The sequence below is a fragment of the Pelophylax lessonae genome (genome assembly GCF_965119305.1).
Source record: "Pelophylax lessonae genome assembly, chromosome: 13".
NCBI classification, from domain to species: Eukaryota; Metazoa; Chordata; class Amphibia; order Anura; family Ranidae; genus Pelophylax; species Pelophylax lessonae.
The window spans coordinates 93,298,997-93,314,862 of NC_138780.1; the positions used below are offsets into that span (position 1 = coordinate 93,298,997).

Below are 15,866 nucleotides of genomic sequence, written 5' to 3' on the forward strand. Positions count from 1 at the left end.
AAAATCCCAAATTTTGGGTTGTCCCCAGAAAAGTAATATTGAGGAAATCTTCCAATGGGGACAATAGTCCTGGTGACTTAGGGGTCCCCAAGGAATTCCTTTAATTTTCAGGGATTTCCTCTTACTTCTTGTTTGACTATGGGACAGGAAGTGAAGGGATTTTCACAACGGGCCGCAGATGGCAAAAAAACATCTGACAGGGGTTATAACTCTCCCTTGCCGTATCCAAAATTAAAAAAAAGTTTTGCCCACAGCTCTACTTTAAATGAGTTGTAAAGTCAGAAGGGTTTTTTTATTTTATCTTAATGCCTTCTGTGTGTAGTAGCCCCCCATCCCCCCCCCCAGCACCCCTAATACTTACCTGTGCCTCCTCTCTGTCTAGCGATGTCCACAAGTCCCTCGGCCGTTCTGGGACTCTCCCTCCTGACTGGCTGAGATACAGCCGTGGCGCCATTGGCTCCTGCAGCTGTCAGTCAAATTCAGTGAGCCAATTAGGAGAGAGGGGGCGGGGCCAAATGGCAGCTCTGTGTCTGAATGAACACACAGAGCTGCAGCTTGGCTCAGGTGCCCCCATAGCAAGCTCCTTGCTTTGGGGGCACTCAATAAGAGGGAGGGGCCAGGAGTTGGAACAAGAAGAGGGGGATCCGGGCTGCTCTGTACAAAATCAACTGCACAGAGCAGGTAAGTGTAACATGTTTGTTATCTTTAAAAAAAAAAAATAACGAGACTTTACAATCACTTTTACTCTTCTATAAAATGGAAAACTAGAAGAGAAAGTGTTTCCCATAGCAGCCTTTTTTTTCTAAATACAGCTTGATTACTAAGTAGCATTTTAACGTTAAGGCCCCTTTCACACAGGCGGACCGTTCAGATCCGCCTGTCTGTTTTTTTGGTGGATCTGAACGGATGCCTTATGTATCTCTATGGGGCATCAGATGTCAGCGGAGACATGTCTGCTGACATCCGATCCGTCAAATCTGGACGGATGGAAACCCTATTTTCCATCCGTCCAGCGGATTGGATCGGATCGGATGAGAACGGACAGGCGGTCCGTTCCCATCCGATTCCCCCATAGAGAACAGTGGGGATCTGACAGCCCTGTCTCCGCACAGAGAGCGGAGACAGAACTGCCATACGCCTGCTAAGCGGGGGAACGGCGGATCGATCCCTCGCTGAGAAAAATGGAGTCCGACTGACGGACTTTCTGTGTAAAAGGGGCCTTAAATTTATTTTATTCATTACCACCCATATATAAAATAAATACAGTACATTGTTCTTCAGCTCGTAGTGACATTCTTTATGGTAACCCATTTTGGTGTAATAAACTCATCACCTTTATTGTTTCTGTGTTTGTTTTTTACAGAGAACCAGCAGAGACAGACACAAAGGTGCAGCCAGATAAGTCAGAGGTACATTGTTCTGATATTTCAGATAACACACTTGAAAATGATTTTTTGTGTGTCTGTCTACTATCCAATCTTTTGCATTCCAGGCTACGTTTGAAAGTAATGGTGCTGTTGTTATTATCCACTGCCTCAAGGGGCACAGTCACAGCATAGAGGGATCAGCCATGGAGATGGAGGAATTGTTCCTAGCAACATTGCCATGATAACGGAAGGGTTGGCAGTAGTAGTACAGTAGTGCCAGAAGAATAGGGCATGGCAATAGGACAATCATCCCCAGCAATAATGCCAATGGGATTAACGGAACCGTTGGCACAGTGATGAAGGGATCAGTCATGGAGCCAATGCATTGGTGATAAAGGGATTATCAGTTACCATGGGACCATACAGAATTATTGGTTTAATTATGATAGAGATAGAGACATTTTTGTTTGCAGATTTCTTATAGGATTTAGATTAGTTTATTTGGAAACAAAGAATTATGAAAAAATATTTTGGAGTGACACAAGTTATATACATAGAAGGAATGTGACAGGATTTGGGTGGTCTTTCGTTATTTTAAATCCAAGATTTTTTAATGGGGAGGCATTTGGAGGAAAACACCTTGTACACCTAGTACAGTTTTAAAGGAAGCCTTCAATGTGTATTGAATTTTAAGAGTAATTTTTTAGTTTTAGAAATTGCAGAGAAGATACTTAATACTTCTGGTGAACCTTTGCTTTGCATTGACAACTTCATGCTAATATAGGAAAGAGAAGGAGGTGCAACACCTAGTGCATTACCCGTGGTCACCATATAAAATATTTTATTAAAATGCCGAATGCATACTCACAGACAGGAAGAATGTAAAATCGCATTGAGCTCTGATGAAGGGAGCTTGACTCCCGAAACACGTTAGCGGTCTCATTACAGGACATGTTCCATTCCATGTGTGGTGGAATCTTTTAATGAGACTTTACATTCTTCCTGTCTGTGAGTATGCATTTGGGATTTTAATGAAATATTTTATATGGTGACCACGGGTAATGCACTAGGTGTTGCGCCTCCTTCTCTTTCCTATATGTATCCCAGTTGGAGTTCCCCGCCTGAGGAGAGCAGCACACCAGTCTTACCCTTCGGAGTGAGCGCTTGGCTGAATTGATTATTTGGTTATTGCAACTTCATGCTAATGTCAGTCTTCACAGCTGAAAATGCTTACTAGGTAATCTTTGGAAGCAATAAGTATAAGTAGCGTCGCTATAAGTAGCGTCCTCAAGCTTACACAAAGGTAAAGGAAGTTCTTTTTGTCCTCATGAGGCAACATTGGATTGCTGAGCAGCCAATCACCAAGCACACCCATCAACTGTCAAGACAGAAATATGGGGCTGCCATTGCTGCCTTGTTGCAGGCTCCAGGGCTGTCATCCTTATTCCTCTTCCACTACTTCTACTATTTACTTAGCTAATAATCTGGAAGAAGCGTGTTCAAATAAAGAGGCAGCATATCTGACAAATATATACTAGTTCCCAGTTACTGACTTTCACTAGAAAGTTAGAACTTTAAGAACTTCAACTGTATTTAGTTTAATTGTCTTCTATACTCTGGCCTGAAATATCATGATTTCCATTTCAGCAGGATGTATTTGGACTCTGGAAAGAAAAGTTTGGAGATTTTGTAGACATTAAAGCCAATGGTAGGTTGGAGTTATTTATTTTATTATTATTGTGGCTTGTGTTACAGTTCATCTTACCACAGTTCGTATCTTCTCAGGTCCCTCTTCTGTGGGGCTGGATTTTACCTTGTATGGGTTTGAAAATGTTTACGGACTGCCAGAACATGCAGATATCCACTGCCTCAAAGACACAGGGTAAGCTGGAAAAATCAGAATGTTTAAAAAATGAATTTGTCTTGTAAAAACCATCTGAAATCAAACACGTGGGGACATTTGTAGCCACCTGACATTGATCAATTTAAAAAACCATGATTGAAAACATTTTCTGTATATCTCCCCAATACATGCATATTTCCCATATGCTGCAAGCACAGAAAAATGCTGCAAGCACAGAAAAATTCCAGCTCAATCTTCCAGAAATGTGAGTTGACAATTCTGAATTGAAATCCAAAGTTGTCTTATCAGCCCTGCTCAGCCCACCTTTGCTAACTGCAGGACGCGTCCCCTTATCTTATGGAAGAGGGAGGTGTTTTGTAGTCTTAACATACTTTCTGTTCTAGGGTGACAGCAGTTCCTCTCAATAGATACAGTAGAGTGAGTAGGCCTTGTCATCCTAGGGCAGTAAGTGCATTATTGGAAAGATCACCTGATGAAAATAAAACTAAAAAAAGGAAAACTAATGCACCTACATCCAAGGACTGGTATAGGGGAAAGAACAATCTAAGTGTAATAAAAAAAAATAGCACCAAGTTTAATAGGAGCTAAAACACTCACAGGATATTTGAAATCATGCAAGATTTTGCATATCCTGTGAGTGTTTTACCTCCTATTAAACTTGGTGCTATTTTTTTTACTACACTTACATTGGCGCTGCTGTTCTTTTCCCTATGTCTGCCTAAAGAGCTGTCTTCTACTCTGACAGCTGGCCGCCTACTACTTAAAGTGTCTTCAGGATCCAATAACCCCAGGATCATCCCTTAGAAATCTGCAGTGGGTATAGAAAAGAATCACCCCCTTTACCTTTAAAATAATCACATTTTGTTGCTTTGCAGCCTGAAATGAGGATAGACAAAGTTTTTGTTTTATCCAGCTGTATTATAACATCCAAGTGAAAGATATAACACCAATATGTCAGAAATAAATAAAAAAATTCAAAAACAGATTTACTGAGTTAGAAAAAGGATCACCCCCTTGTGTCAGTATTTTGTTGAACTACCTTTTGCTGTAATTGCAAACTTTAGTCTGTTGGTATTTCTCTACTAACTTTGCACATCTAGACTTTGCAATATTTGCCCACTCTTCTTTGCAGAACTTTTCAAGTTCAGTTACATTTGATGGTGACCATTGGTGGACTGCAGTTTTCAAGTCATTCCACAGATTCTCAATGGGGTTTAAGTCTGGGCTTTGACTAGGCCACTCAAGGACATTCGCCTTTTTCTCCTTCGACCACGGTGTGGACATTTTTGCTATGTGCTTTGGCTCATTGTCATGTTGGAAGGTAAACCTTCTTCCCATTGACAATTTTATGGCAGAAGAAAATAAAAGAGGGTAGGACTTTAAATGTGGTGCGTGTGAGACAGTAGGTAAATAGTGCTGATAAACCACATAGAGTAATCATATGTATATATAAGTATTGTCATGTATCAATACATATAAAAATTGTTATGTTGAGAGCAGATTTTATTGAACAGCCTCATCAACAAAGTACTGAAAAGTACAGAATTTGTACATGTGATAAAAACATTGCCTTAATGATTAAACCAGATCATAACACACTGTAGCATGTGAACATTCAATTGAGAGCTGGTACAGTAGGTACATTATAAAAAAATACAATGAAATTATTGATGGACAGAAATTTCATATAGAATAGAAAACATTTATACACTTGATTGTAACGATGGCATCCTAGAAGGCTCGACGTGTTTCATGGAGTAATTCCACTTCATCAGGAGCAGGTGCAATGTATGTAACTGTAAAAAAAAAAATATAGAGATGAAGTTGTAATCTAATGATTTGAACAACAATAGGGGAGGGGGGAAGAGAAAAACGCCCACCTAAGTGAAAGAATACCCTTCCCTAATGTACCTACTGTACCATCCCTCAATCTAGTGTTCACATGCTATATAGTGTGTTATGATCCGATTTAATCATTGCAATGTTTTTATCACATGTACGAATCACTGCAATAATGTACTTTTCCATACTTTGTTGATGAGGCTGTTAAATAAAATATGCTCTCAACATTACTATCTTTATATGTATTGATACATGACTCTACTTATACACTGCTCAAAAAAATTAAAGGAACGCTTTTTAATTAGGGTATAGCTTTAGGTCAGTTAAACTCCTGGGATATTGATTTGGTCAGTTAACTAGCAGAGGGTATTGTTAATCAGTTTCAGCTGCTTTGGTGTTAATGAAATTCACAACAGGTGCACTAGATGGGCAACAACGAGACAACCTCCAAAACAGGAAAGGTTTTACAGGTGGTGGCTTCTCACACTTTTTTCCCTACTCATCTTTTCTGACTGTTTTTCACTAGTTCTGCAGCATTTGGTTAGAATTAGTGTCACTACAGGTAGCATGAGCCAATACCTGGACCCTATAGAAAAAGCACAGGCTGTCCAACTCCAGGATGTCACATCAATACGTGCCATTGCCAGAAGGTTTGCAGTGTCTCCCAGCACAGTCTGAAGAGCATGAAGGAGATTCAAGGAGACTGGCAGTTACTGTAAGAGAGCTGGACAGGGACGTAGAAGGTCCTTAACCCATCAGCAGGACCAGTATCTGCTCCTTTATGCAAGGAGGAACAGGATGAGCACTGCCAGAGCCTTACAAATTTACCTCGAAGCATGCCACTGGTGTGAGTGTCTCTGACCAAACAATCAGAAACAGACTTCATAAAGGTGGCCTGAGGTCCCAATGCCTTTTAGTGGGCCCTGTGCTCACTGCCCGGCACCGTGGAGCTTGATTGGCATTTGCCATTGAACACCAGAATTGGCAGGTCCGCCACTGGCGCCCTGTGCTTTTCACAGATGAGAGCAGGTTTACCCTGAGCACATGTGACAGTTGTAAAAGGGTCTGGAGAAGCCATGGAGAATGTTAAGCTGTTTGTAAAATCCTTCAACATGACCGGTTTGGTGGTGGGTCAGTGATGGCCTGGGGAGACATATCCATGGGGGGACACACAGACCTCAACAGGCTAGACAATGGCACCCTGACTGCCATTAGGTATCGTGTTGAAATCCTTGGACCCATTGTCAGACCCAACGCTGGTTTCCTCCTAGTGCCCAACAATGCCCGGCCTCATGTAGCAAGAGTATGCAACCAGTTCCTGGAGGATGAAGGAATTGATACCACTGAATGGCCCCCACGCTCGCCTGACTTAAATCCAATAGAAAACCTCTGGGACATTATGTTTCAGTCCATCCAATGCTGCCAGGTTTCACCTCAGTGCTCAGGAGCTCAGTGATGCCCTGGTCCAAATCTGGGAGGAAATACCCCAGAACACCATCCAACATCTCATTAGGAGCATGCCCCCACATTGTCAGGACGATTTTTACCATTTTGAGTTGCTGCAATGAAATTTCAGAAAAATAGACTAGCCTGCTGCATCATTTTTTCACTTTAATTTACGGGGTGTTTTTGAATTCAGCCCTCTGTAGTTTGTACATATGATTACTCTATGTGGTTTATCCACACTATTTACTTACAGTCTCACATGCACCTCATTTAAAGTCCCAACCTCTTTTATTTTCTTTTGTATAGATTAGGGATGGAAGCACTGAGACTTCAGCACCATGTGCTTCACGCAAAGTCCCAAACACGCCTTTCCTTGAACTTTTTGGTAGAGGGCAGCAAATTTTCCACAAGAATTTGACAGTATTTTGCCCCATCCATTTCTCCTTCTATCCTGACAAATGCTCCAGTCCCTGCTGCAGAAAAACACCCCTATAACAGGATTTTACCACCTCCATGCTTTACTGTAAGAATGGTATTATTTGGATGGTGAGCTGTATTGGATTTTCGCCAGACATATCGTTTGGTTCTGAGGCCAAATAATTCAATTTTAGTCACCTCTGACCATAACACCTTTTTCTATGTGGCCTCAGAATCTTCAAGGTGTGTTTTGGCACAGCTCAGTCATGACTGCATGTAGCCTTTCTTGAGGAGTGTTTTTTTTTTCTTGCAGCCACATTTGTAGAGAATTTGTGATATTGTTGTCACATGCACACAATGACCACTCTTTGTCCTAAATTCCTGCAACTGCTTCAAAGTTGCTGTAGGCCTCTTGGTAGCCTCTAGCCTCTCTGACAAGTTTCCTCCTGGCTCTTTCATCCAGTTTGGAGCGAGGTCCTGATCCAGGGATGGTCTGTGTTGTACCAAATACTTTCCACTTCTTAATAATAGACTTCACTGTGCTTCTAGGCATTGATAAAGCCTTTGAATTTTTTTGTATCCATCTCTTAGTAACATAGTAACATAGTAGTTAAGGTTGAATAAAGACAATAGTCCATCCAGTTCAACCTGTGTTGGTGTGAATCATTTCCCATACCCCTGAATGTTCATGTCCTTGAGATGTATGGCCAAGAGTCTTTTAAAAGTAGCCATACTTCCCGCAGTTACTACCATTTGTGGCAGAGAATTCCACAGTCTTGTAGCCCTTACTGTAAAGAACCCCCTCCGTAGCCTGAGGTTAAAACGGTTCTCCTCCAGTCGCATTATATGGCCTTGTGTCCTCATGTATTCCTTGCGACTAAATGTTTTTTTTTTAAATGCTTTGGTCACCGTTGAGGTATTTTTAAATTGCTATCATGTCCCCTCTCAGGCGTCTCTTCTTCAGGGAAAATAAATCAAGCACCTCCAAACGCTCTTCGTAATTAATGTCCTCTAATCCCCTAATAGGTTTTGTTGCCCTTCTCTGTACTCTCTCCAGCTCCAACACATCCCTTCTGAGGACTGGTGACCAGAACTGGACAGAATACTCCAGATGTGGTCGGACCAGTGCGTTATAAAGTGGAAGGATTATAGTTTTGTCTTTGGAATATATCCCCTTCCTTATGCATGCTACTATTCTGCCCGCTCTTAACTTGTGCCTGTCCACAACTTTTTCCTGGGGATATTTTAACAATGTCTTTACACCCGTAGTTGATTGTTTGCTTCAGTTGCACTATCAGGGACTGAAATGTACCAGGAAAGCTCTTTTCATGCTGAGCTAATCAAAATGTCTACAAGTGATCACAGTTGAAAGTCAAATGGCTTTGTATGCCATTGAGAAGATGATAAATTACACCTGATTAAATTTACAAGTCATTTTTAGGAGGGGGTGATCCTTTTTTAACTCAGTGATTCGGTTTTTTAATTTTTTAATTTTTTTATGACGTTAGTGTTCTATCTTTCACTTAGATATTATAAGTTGCACTGAGTAAATAAAGCTAGATAAAACAAAAAACTGTGTCTGTCTTCATTTCAGGCTGCAAAGCAGCAACATGTGATTATTTTAAAGGGGGGTGCTTCTTTTTATATGCTCGCTGTATTTGTTGTAAGATATCTACACAATAAACCCTTTATTGGTTACCATTCAGTCACATGTCTCTGCCAACCCTCTAAGCGCTTCCCAACCTTGTTATCCAAGAACTGGTAAGCTGCAATATATTACATTTTTGTTGTAGGGTTCAGATACACTTTACGATGGAGGGTGTTGAGGGCGGGGACACTTAAAACTTTTTATCGGCTGGTGTAAGTGTCATGACATCAGATGTTTAGCAGTTTAATAATGAACTATAGGTTCTTCATGTGGGTCTGGACACAGGAGCTCCTGAAGATATTCCTTAGACCCTCTCTACTACATCACCCATCTTAGTTTACAAGATGAATAAAGACATATTCAATAAAAGGATAGAGGGGGAGGATAAAAAGAGTTTTCAGTGAATACATCAGCATGCTGTCTTTAAGAACAGAATGTACTGTATGTTGGAGCATTACAATCTGTTTTTGATAATCAGATTTTTCTTTAAAGTGTAATTTCACCTTATGAGAAAAAAATGCAAAGGTGAACAAATACCCTACCTACACCCTTACCAAAATAAGCAAAATACAGAGCTGCCATTGCTGAATCCCTTCCTCAAATATGAACTGCCTAACTGTCATACTGCCCACTGTCTTTAGTACTTTCTGAGTTACTGTCCAAGAACATGTATGCAGATCAGGAAAGTCTGGGAAGTGTCATAAATCTGCCTGCATGCTTTTGTTCCTAGGCAGCAAATCACAAATGAGTGAATGTAGAGGGTCATACAATGATCCTAAGCAAGAAGGTAAATCAGATGTGCACATGGCTCTGATAAACTCAGGTTGGTGTACATAAATATATATACAGTGTGGAAAATAATTATTTGATCCCCTGCAGATTTTGTAAGTTTGCCCACTTACAAAGAAATGAAGGGTCTATCATTTATATCATAGGTGTATTTTAAATGATAGAGACAGAATATCAACCAAAAATCCAGAAAAAACACTTGATACAGTGAGTTAAATCAGTATTTGATCCCCAAGCAAAACATGACTCAGTACTTGGTGGAGAAACCCTTGTTGGCAAGCACAGAGGTAAGACTTTTCTTGTGGTTGGTAACTGGGTTTGCACACATCTTAGAAGGGATTTTGGTCCACTCTTTAAAGATCTTCTCTAATTCCTTAGGGTTTCTTGGCTGTCACTTGGCAATTCGAATTTTCAGCTTCCTCCATAAATTTGAGATTGAGGTCTGGAGACTGGCTAGGCCACTCCATGAATCAAATAAAAAGAAATATTCAGCGCTGGACTCTTGTACACACCACTAATAAATGGACCAGCAGCTAAGCACTCAAGGGCAATATCTCCAAAACACCTTCTGAATACATAATAGAAAAATAGTGCAGCGCAATCCTAGTGGTAAAATTATAAAATCATGCAGAGTCCCAGTGTTAATAGGTGTCCATATAAACAGATAAAAGTCTCCAGTGTAAAGTGGTCCTAGGGCAATTCCATAAGGTGCTTGTCTCCACGAGTGCTCATGCAATCCCACCACCTGTTCACACTGCCGCTCACCTTAACAAAGTGATCATATTGTCATAAAAGACGGGTCCGCAGTATGGTACGTGACCCTTGCTGAAGAAGTCCCGCTTATTTTCACGGACGTAACGCGTACGAGGGATGTCACGTGACCCGCGGCCGCCTCTCACTCTTCCGGGTTGGTGGACCTGATGCACGCCTGCTTGCAAACTCTGCAGATATGCGCTGTTATTTTCTTCAAAAATGTGAGTTGTTTTCTTATATGGATTAAAGAGTGCTTGATTGCATACAGAGAGCATTAGATCGTTTTTTCTTGTCTCCTACACATATTGGTAACATTGTTTGAGGAGCTGACAGTGCATCGGAGGTGTAATCATTTACTACGCTTAAGGAAGAAAGTGTGAGGATGCTTTGATTTTGAGATGAAATGCTTGTTGACCCTGTAGGGTCTCTTTGTTAAGGTGAGCGGCAGTGTGAACAGGTGGTGGGATTGCATGAGCACTCGTGGAGACAAGCACCTTATGGAATTGCCCTAGGACCACTTTACACTGGAGACTTTTATCTGTTTATATGGACACCTATTAACACTGGGACTCTGCATGATTTTATAATTTTACCACTAGGATTGCGCTGCACTATTTTTCTATTAGGCCACTCCATGACCTTAATGTGTTTCTTCTTGAGCCACTCCTTTGTTGCCTTGGTGGTATGTTTCGGGTCATTGTAATGCTGGAAGACCATCCACGACTCATCTTCAGTGTTGTATGTGAGAGAAGAAGGTTCTCATCCAAGATTTTACAATACATTGCCCTGTCCATTGGTCCTTCAATGCGGCAAAGTCGGCCTATACCTTTAGCAGAGAAACAGCCCCAAAGCATAATTTTTCCAGCTCCGTGCTTGACTGTAGGGATTGTGTTTATAGGGTCATAGTCAGCATTTCTCTTCCTCCAAACATGGCAAGTCTAGTTCATGCCAAAGAGCTCAATTTTTTCTAATCTGACCACATCACTTTTTCCCAATCATTTAGATGTTCATTGGCAAACTTCAGACAGGCCTGTAGATGTGTCTTTTCGAGGAGGGGGGACCTTGTGGGCACTGCAGGATTTCATTCCATGGCGGTGTATGGTGTTACCAATGGTTTGTTTGGTGACTATGGTCCCAACTGCCTTGAAATCTTTCACAAACTCCTCCCTTGTAGTTTTGGGGTGATCCCTTACTTTTTTCGTGATCATTCTACCCCATGAGCCAAATCATGCATGAAGCTCCAGACTGAGGGCTATTGATGGTTATTTTTTATTTCTTTAATTTGCAAATATTCACTCCAACAGTTGTCTCCTTCTCATCAAGCTTCCTTCTGATGGTCTTGTAGCCCATTCCAGCCTTGTGCAGGTCTACAATCTTGTCCGTGACATCCTTTGACAGCTCTTTGGTCTGGCCCATGATGGTGAGGTGTGAATGTAAGAAAGAGATTCTGTGGACAGGTGTCTTTTATACACATAATGAGTTGCCGTTAGGAGCACCTTCCTAAATTGACAGGACTAATCTGTGTACCACATGAGCACATACTATAGCCAGTCTGCGGGAGCAGGAATTATTTTTGGTTGGTTAGGGATCATTACCTTATTTTACTCACTGAACTGCAACTCAGTTTATAACATTTGTATCATGTGTTTTTTTGGTTGATATTCTGACTCCATCATTTAAAATACACCTATGATAACAATGATAAACTCTTCATTTTTTTGCAAGTGGGCAAACTTACAAAATCTGCAGGGGATCAAATAAATATTTTCGCCCCTGTATCTACTTGCTTGTATTGCACAATATAACATCACTCCTGTTTTCTCTCTCACTGTTAGAGAAAATGAGACATACCAGCTCTACAATTTGGATGTGTTTGGATACCCTGTCTATGATAAAATGGGCACGTATGGATCTGTACCTTTACTGTTGGCACACAAACCATCATACACTTGTGGCATCTTCTGGCTCAATGCCTCGGAAACATTAGTAGAAATCCATTCCAAAGCTGCCTTACAGGTAAGACTATGGCTTGTATTACATTAAGACATTTCTTTACAGCCATAATGTATTTTATATGACTTCAACCCCAGTGTCACCTGGTATCGTGGGTATCCAGTCAAAGACCCCTGATCTTGTAAAATTTTCTGGGACATCCCCTGGCCTCATATGTCAGCTTATAAAGGAGCAGGCTTTGGTTGATCAGTTTTTTCCATATACCAATATGTAAATCCTCAGTAAGGGCCCAATATAGGACAATCATCTTCCTGGCATAAAAAAAAGAAGACAAAGAAAATGTTTGGTTGCAGAGGTGAATCTAGATTCCCAAAAATGTCAAGGAGGTACCATTTAAGGCAACACACATTAGGTAAATTAAAAGTGGAAATAAACAATGTGACCTGAGACCAAAACGGTCACAACCCTAGACCATGTGTATGAAGTCACTCGATTCCCTTTCACATTTGTGGCATGTAGGGGTATCCCGTTTATGCATTGTGAATAGACGTAGAACACCCTATGCAAATGTAACTGCATAAGCCCATCCCTGCCCGAAATTTACATGCTAGGGTGGGAGTTAAACAGTTCCTGCCAATTTTCATCTGAAAGATCAGGAATATTACTTAGCTAGCAGGATTGTAGTTTGAGAAGGTGTGGGGATTGTTTATCCAGGAGCAATGAGTAATATGTAGAGATGAGGCATATATGATCATTGTGAAGGAGGGACCATTCTAGCTTTACGTTACAAAGTTGGACATTGCGTAGCCCAAATTGGGCCTCTGACAGTTTTTTTATTTAGTGTTGTGTTCTGCCAACCTTTCTTCAAATTCCTTCAGGTCTGACCATGTCTTTTTTAATTTCAAGAAAATTCCATTGCACAAAATCCACACTGAACTGATGATCCTAGGGTCTGAATCTGTGTGGAAAAAAAATGTTCTCAATATGTAAGTGTATATTTAGAAAAATATTTTCTGGTTTAAGAAAAGGTAAATGTTTTGTAGGTATCAACACAAGCAGCTAAATCCCTTTGTTGAGATGCTAATTATCATGCGTGTTTGAGATTACCCTCAAAGAGCACAGTGTTGCTGAGACTTGAAGACAGGTTTGAGAAATTCTGATTCACACTGGCCACACACGTTACAATTTGATTGTATTGTCTGATCAATCCCATTTATATTTTTCAAAAACAATCTAGTATTTTTTTTTAGATAGGGCCTATTTAAAAAAATCTACTAAATTTATATGAAAGCAGGCAGGCACTAGCACTACATAATGTCTGGTCAATTTAAAGGAGATTGTACAATTATATTTTAATATTTGTTGGCAGCTTTAGAAGAACCAGTATGGGGCGAGTGATCAAAAACAAGGACAGAATTTTGAAGATAGGCAGGAAAGGGAAGGATGAGTGAGAGTGACAATTCCTAACAGACCAACTAGATTATATTTCCTAAAAAACATAAGGGTATTAGTTTGTCTTTGGAATTAAAGATTAACTCCACTTTCATTGAGGAAAAACATTCCCCTCTGGGTGATCTATGTACATTGCAAGGATGTTAACAAACTTTGTGGCAGATTCCTACCTTTTTTTATTTTGAAGTAATAGCTGTCTGTGTCCATGTGCAAAGTGAATATGAATGATAGTGACATTATAATTATCAGTCCCTTTAAACCCGATTTTCGTTTTGGGATTATCTCACCAAAAATGAAATTTTAGTTGCAGAGGATGCCCAAACTATGACTTGTATCTTAGTGCAGACTTCTTTGAAAATCAGTGAGCCAATCACACAAGCAGGAAATTATGTTTCTGGGAGGTGTTCCGTACACAATCCGTGTACAGAATGCCTCCAGATTGCCATATTGCATTGAATTTTACAGAAAATTACAGAGCTGCAGATTAAAAAGGAAAGGTCATTTCTAATAATATTCAATTACAATATGACTTGTGTAGCAAATATATATATATGGTATATTTATTTTTATTTGCTTTTTTCACCACAAAAGTGGAGTTACCCTTTAAATCAAAGGGATACACGTTAAGAACAAAGCCTGAAAACCAGGTAGCTGATAAGTCCCAAAACTGAACAAAATGTTCAACCTTATTTGCTCCTATTAATGAAAGCAAAGACACCATAGGTGCCTTACTTATGATTTATTCACTATGTGGCCACAGACGCTCCTACAAGTAATTAAGTTCAGGTATTTCCAGTGAAGGGTGCTGTTTAATGCTACTGATAATAAAGATATGGTAATTAACTGAGCACTTTCAGTCTTGTCTCAACAGTTTGAGGAAGGTCCTTTTTGTTTGAGCATGACTGTGCCCCTGTGCACTAAGCCAGTTCCATAAAGACACGGTTTGACAAGTTTAACTGCTGTAAGACCAAGCCTTTTCTGGCACTTTTTCTTTACAAGTTTAAATCAGTATTTATTGCTAGACAATTACTAGTTACAACCACCAAACATTATATACATATTTTGTTTTTTAGCAGACACCCTAGTGTTCTGTTCTCACTACACGTATGCCCCAGGCGTGTGCAGCTCAACATACAGCTAAACCTTTAATCCTGCAATAACCAGTCCTTTTGTAACTTAAGGCTTTATTCCAGAGATAGAATAGTGGTCACATGAACAGGTTACAAGTCAGAACGGATATGCGAATAGGATTGTGAATAGAGAGTCAGGTGAAACTGCAAATAAACAGATAAAGGCATACAATCAGTGTACAAACATTAACAAACATATGCATTGAGTATATAACTGACAGTTCTGAGCATACCAGCGATGCTTCAAAGGGGGGTTCAGGAATCTTCCCACAGGAACCTCAGATGCTGTCTGGCTGTGTCACAAGGTGATCTAAAATGGAGATTCTCTCAGAGAGGGGTGGAACTAATGTCCAGCAATAGAAAACAGGAAATACCATAAAGTACTGCATAACAGTCTATGTCACAGTGGCATCTTGTGGACAAGATTGGTATTACTAGTTCCAATAGAATTAATTACTTACTTATGCTGGAGGCATGACACCCTAGGGAACAAAATGGCAATCGTTGCAATTTTTTATGTCACACAATATTTGCACAGCAGTTTTTCAAACATTTTTTAAAATTGTGAATTAATTAAAAAACAAAACAAAACACAATAAATGCCCTGATTTTTTTTGTATAATATGAAAGATGTTGTTACGCTGAATAAATAGATACCTAACATGTCACGCTTTACAATTGCGCACACTCGTGGAATGACGACAAACTACAGTACTTGAAAATCTCCATATGCGACCTTTTACAGACTACCTGTTTAGAGTTACAGAGGAGGTCTAGCACTAGAATTATTGCTCTCACTCTAATTTTTGCAATGATACCTCACATGCGTGGTGCCAACATCGTATACATATGGGTGTGCAAATTACATATGCATTCACTTCTGTGCGGAAGCAAAGATGGATGGGGATTCTTAACATTTTTTTTTTCTTTTTTCTTTTCTTTTTTATTTTTACATTGTCCCTTTATTTTATTTATTTTTTGATCACTTTTACTCCCATTACAAGGAATGTAAACATCCCTTGTAAAAGAAATAAAGATGACAGGTCCTCTTTATGGAGAGATTTGGGATCAAAAAGACCCCAGATCTCTCCTTTACCTTTAAAAGTAAACAATCAAAACCATTTTTTTGATCTTTTGCTTTACCCACTTCAATACCAGGCATTTTTACCAACTTCCTGCCCAGGCCAATTTTCAGCTTTTAGTGC

General features: G+C 40.0%; 1 protein-coding gene across 3 annotated transcripts in view; it reads left to right on the top strand.

The window, feature by feature from the left end:
- Positions 1–15,866, top strand: part of GANC (glucosidase alpha, neutral C) — a 183,876-nt gene that overhangs the window by 42,459 nt on the left and 125,551 nt on the right. For 2 of the 3 annotated variants that reach the window (XM_082242918.1, XM_082242920.1), the window contains exons 7-10: positions 1,364–1,409; positions 3,015–3,075; positions 3,153–3,249; positions 11,962–12,142. In XM_082242918.1, coding sequence (XP_082099044.1) covers positions 1,364–1,409; positions 3,015–3,075; positions 3,153–3,249; positions 11,962–12,142 — 385 coding nt within the window. The remainder of the gene's footprint in view (positions 1–1,363; positions 1,410–3,014; positions 3,076–3,152; positions 3,250–11,961; positions 12,143–15,866) is intronic. The other variant, XM_082242919.1, reaches the window with a different exon arrangement.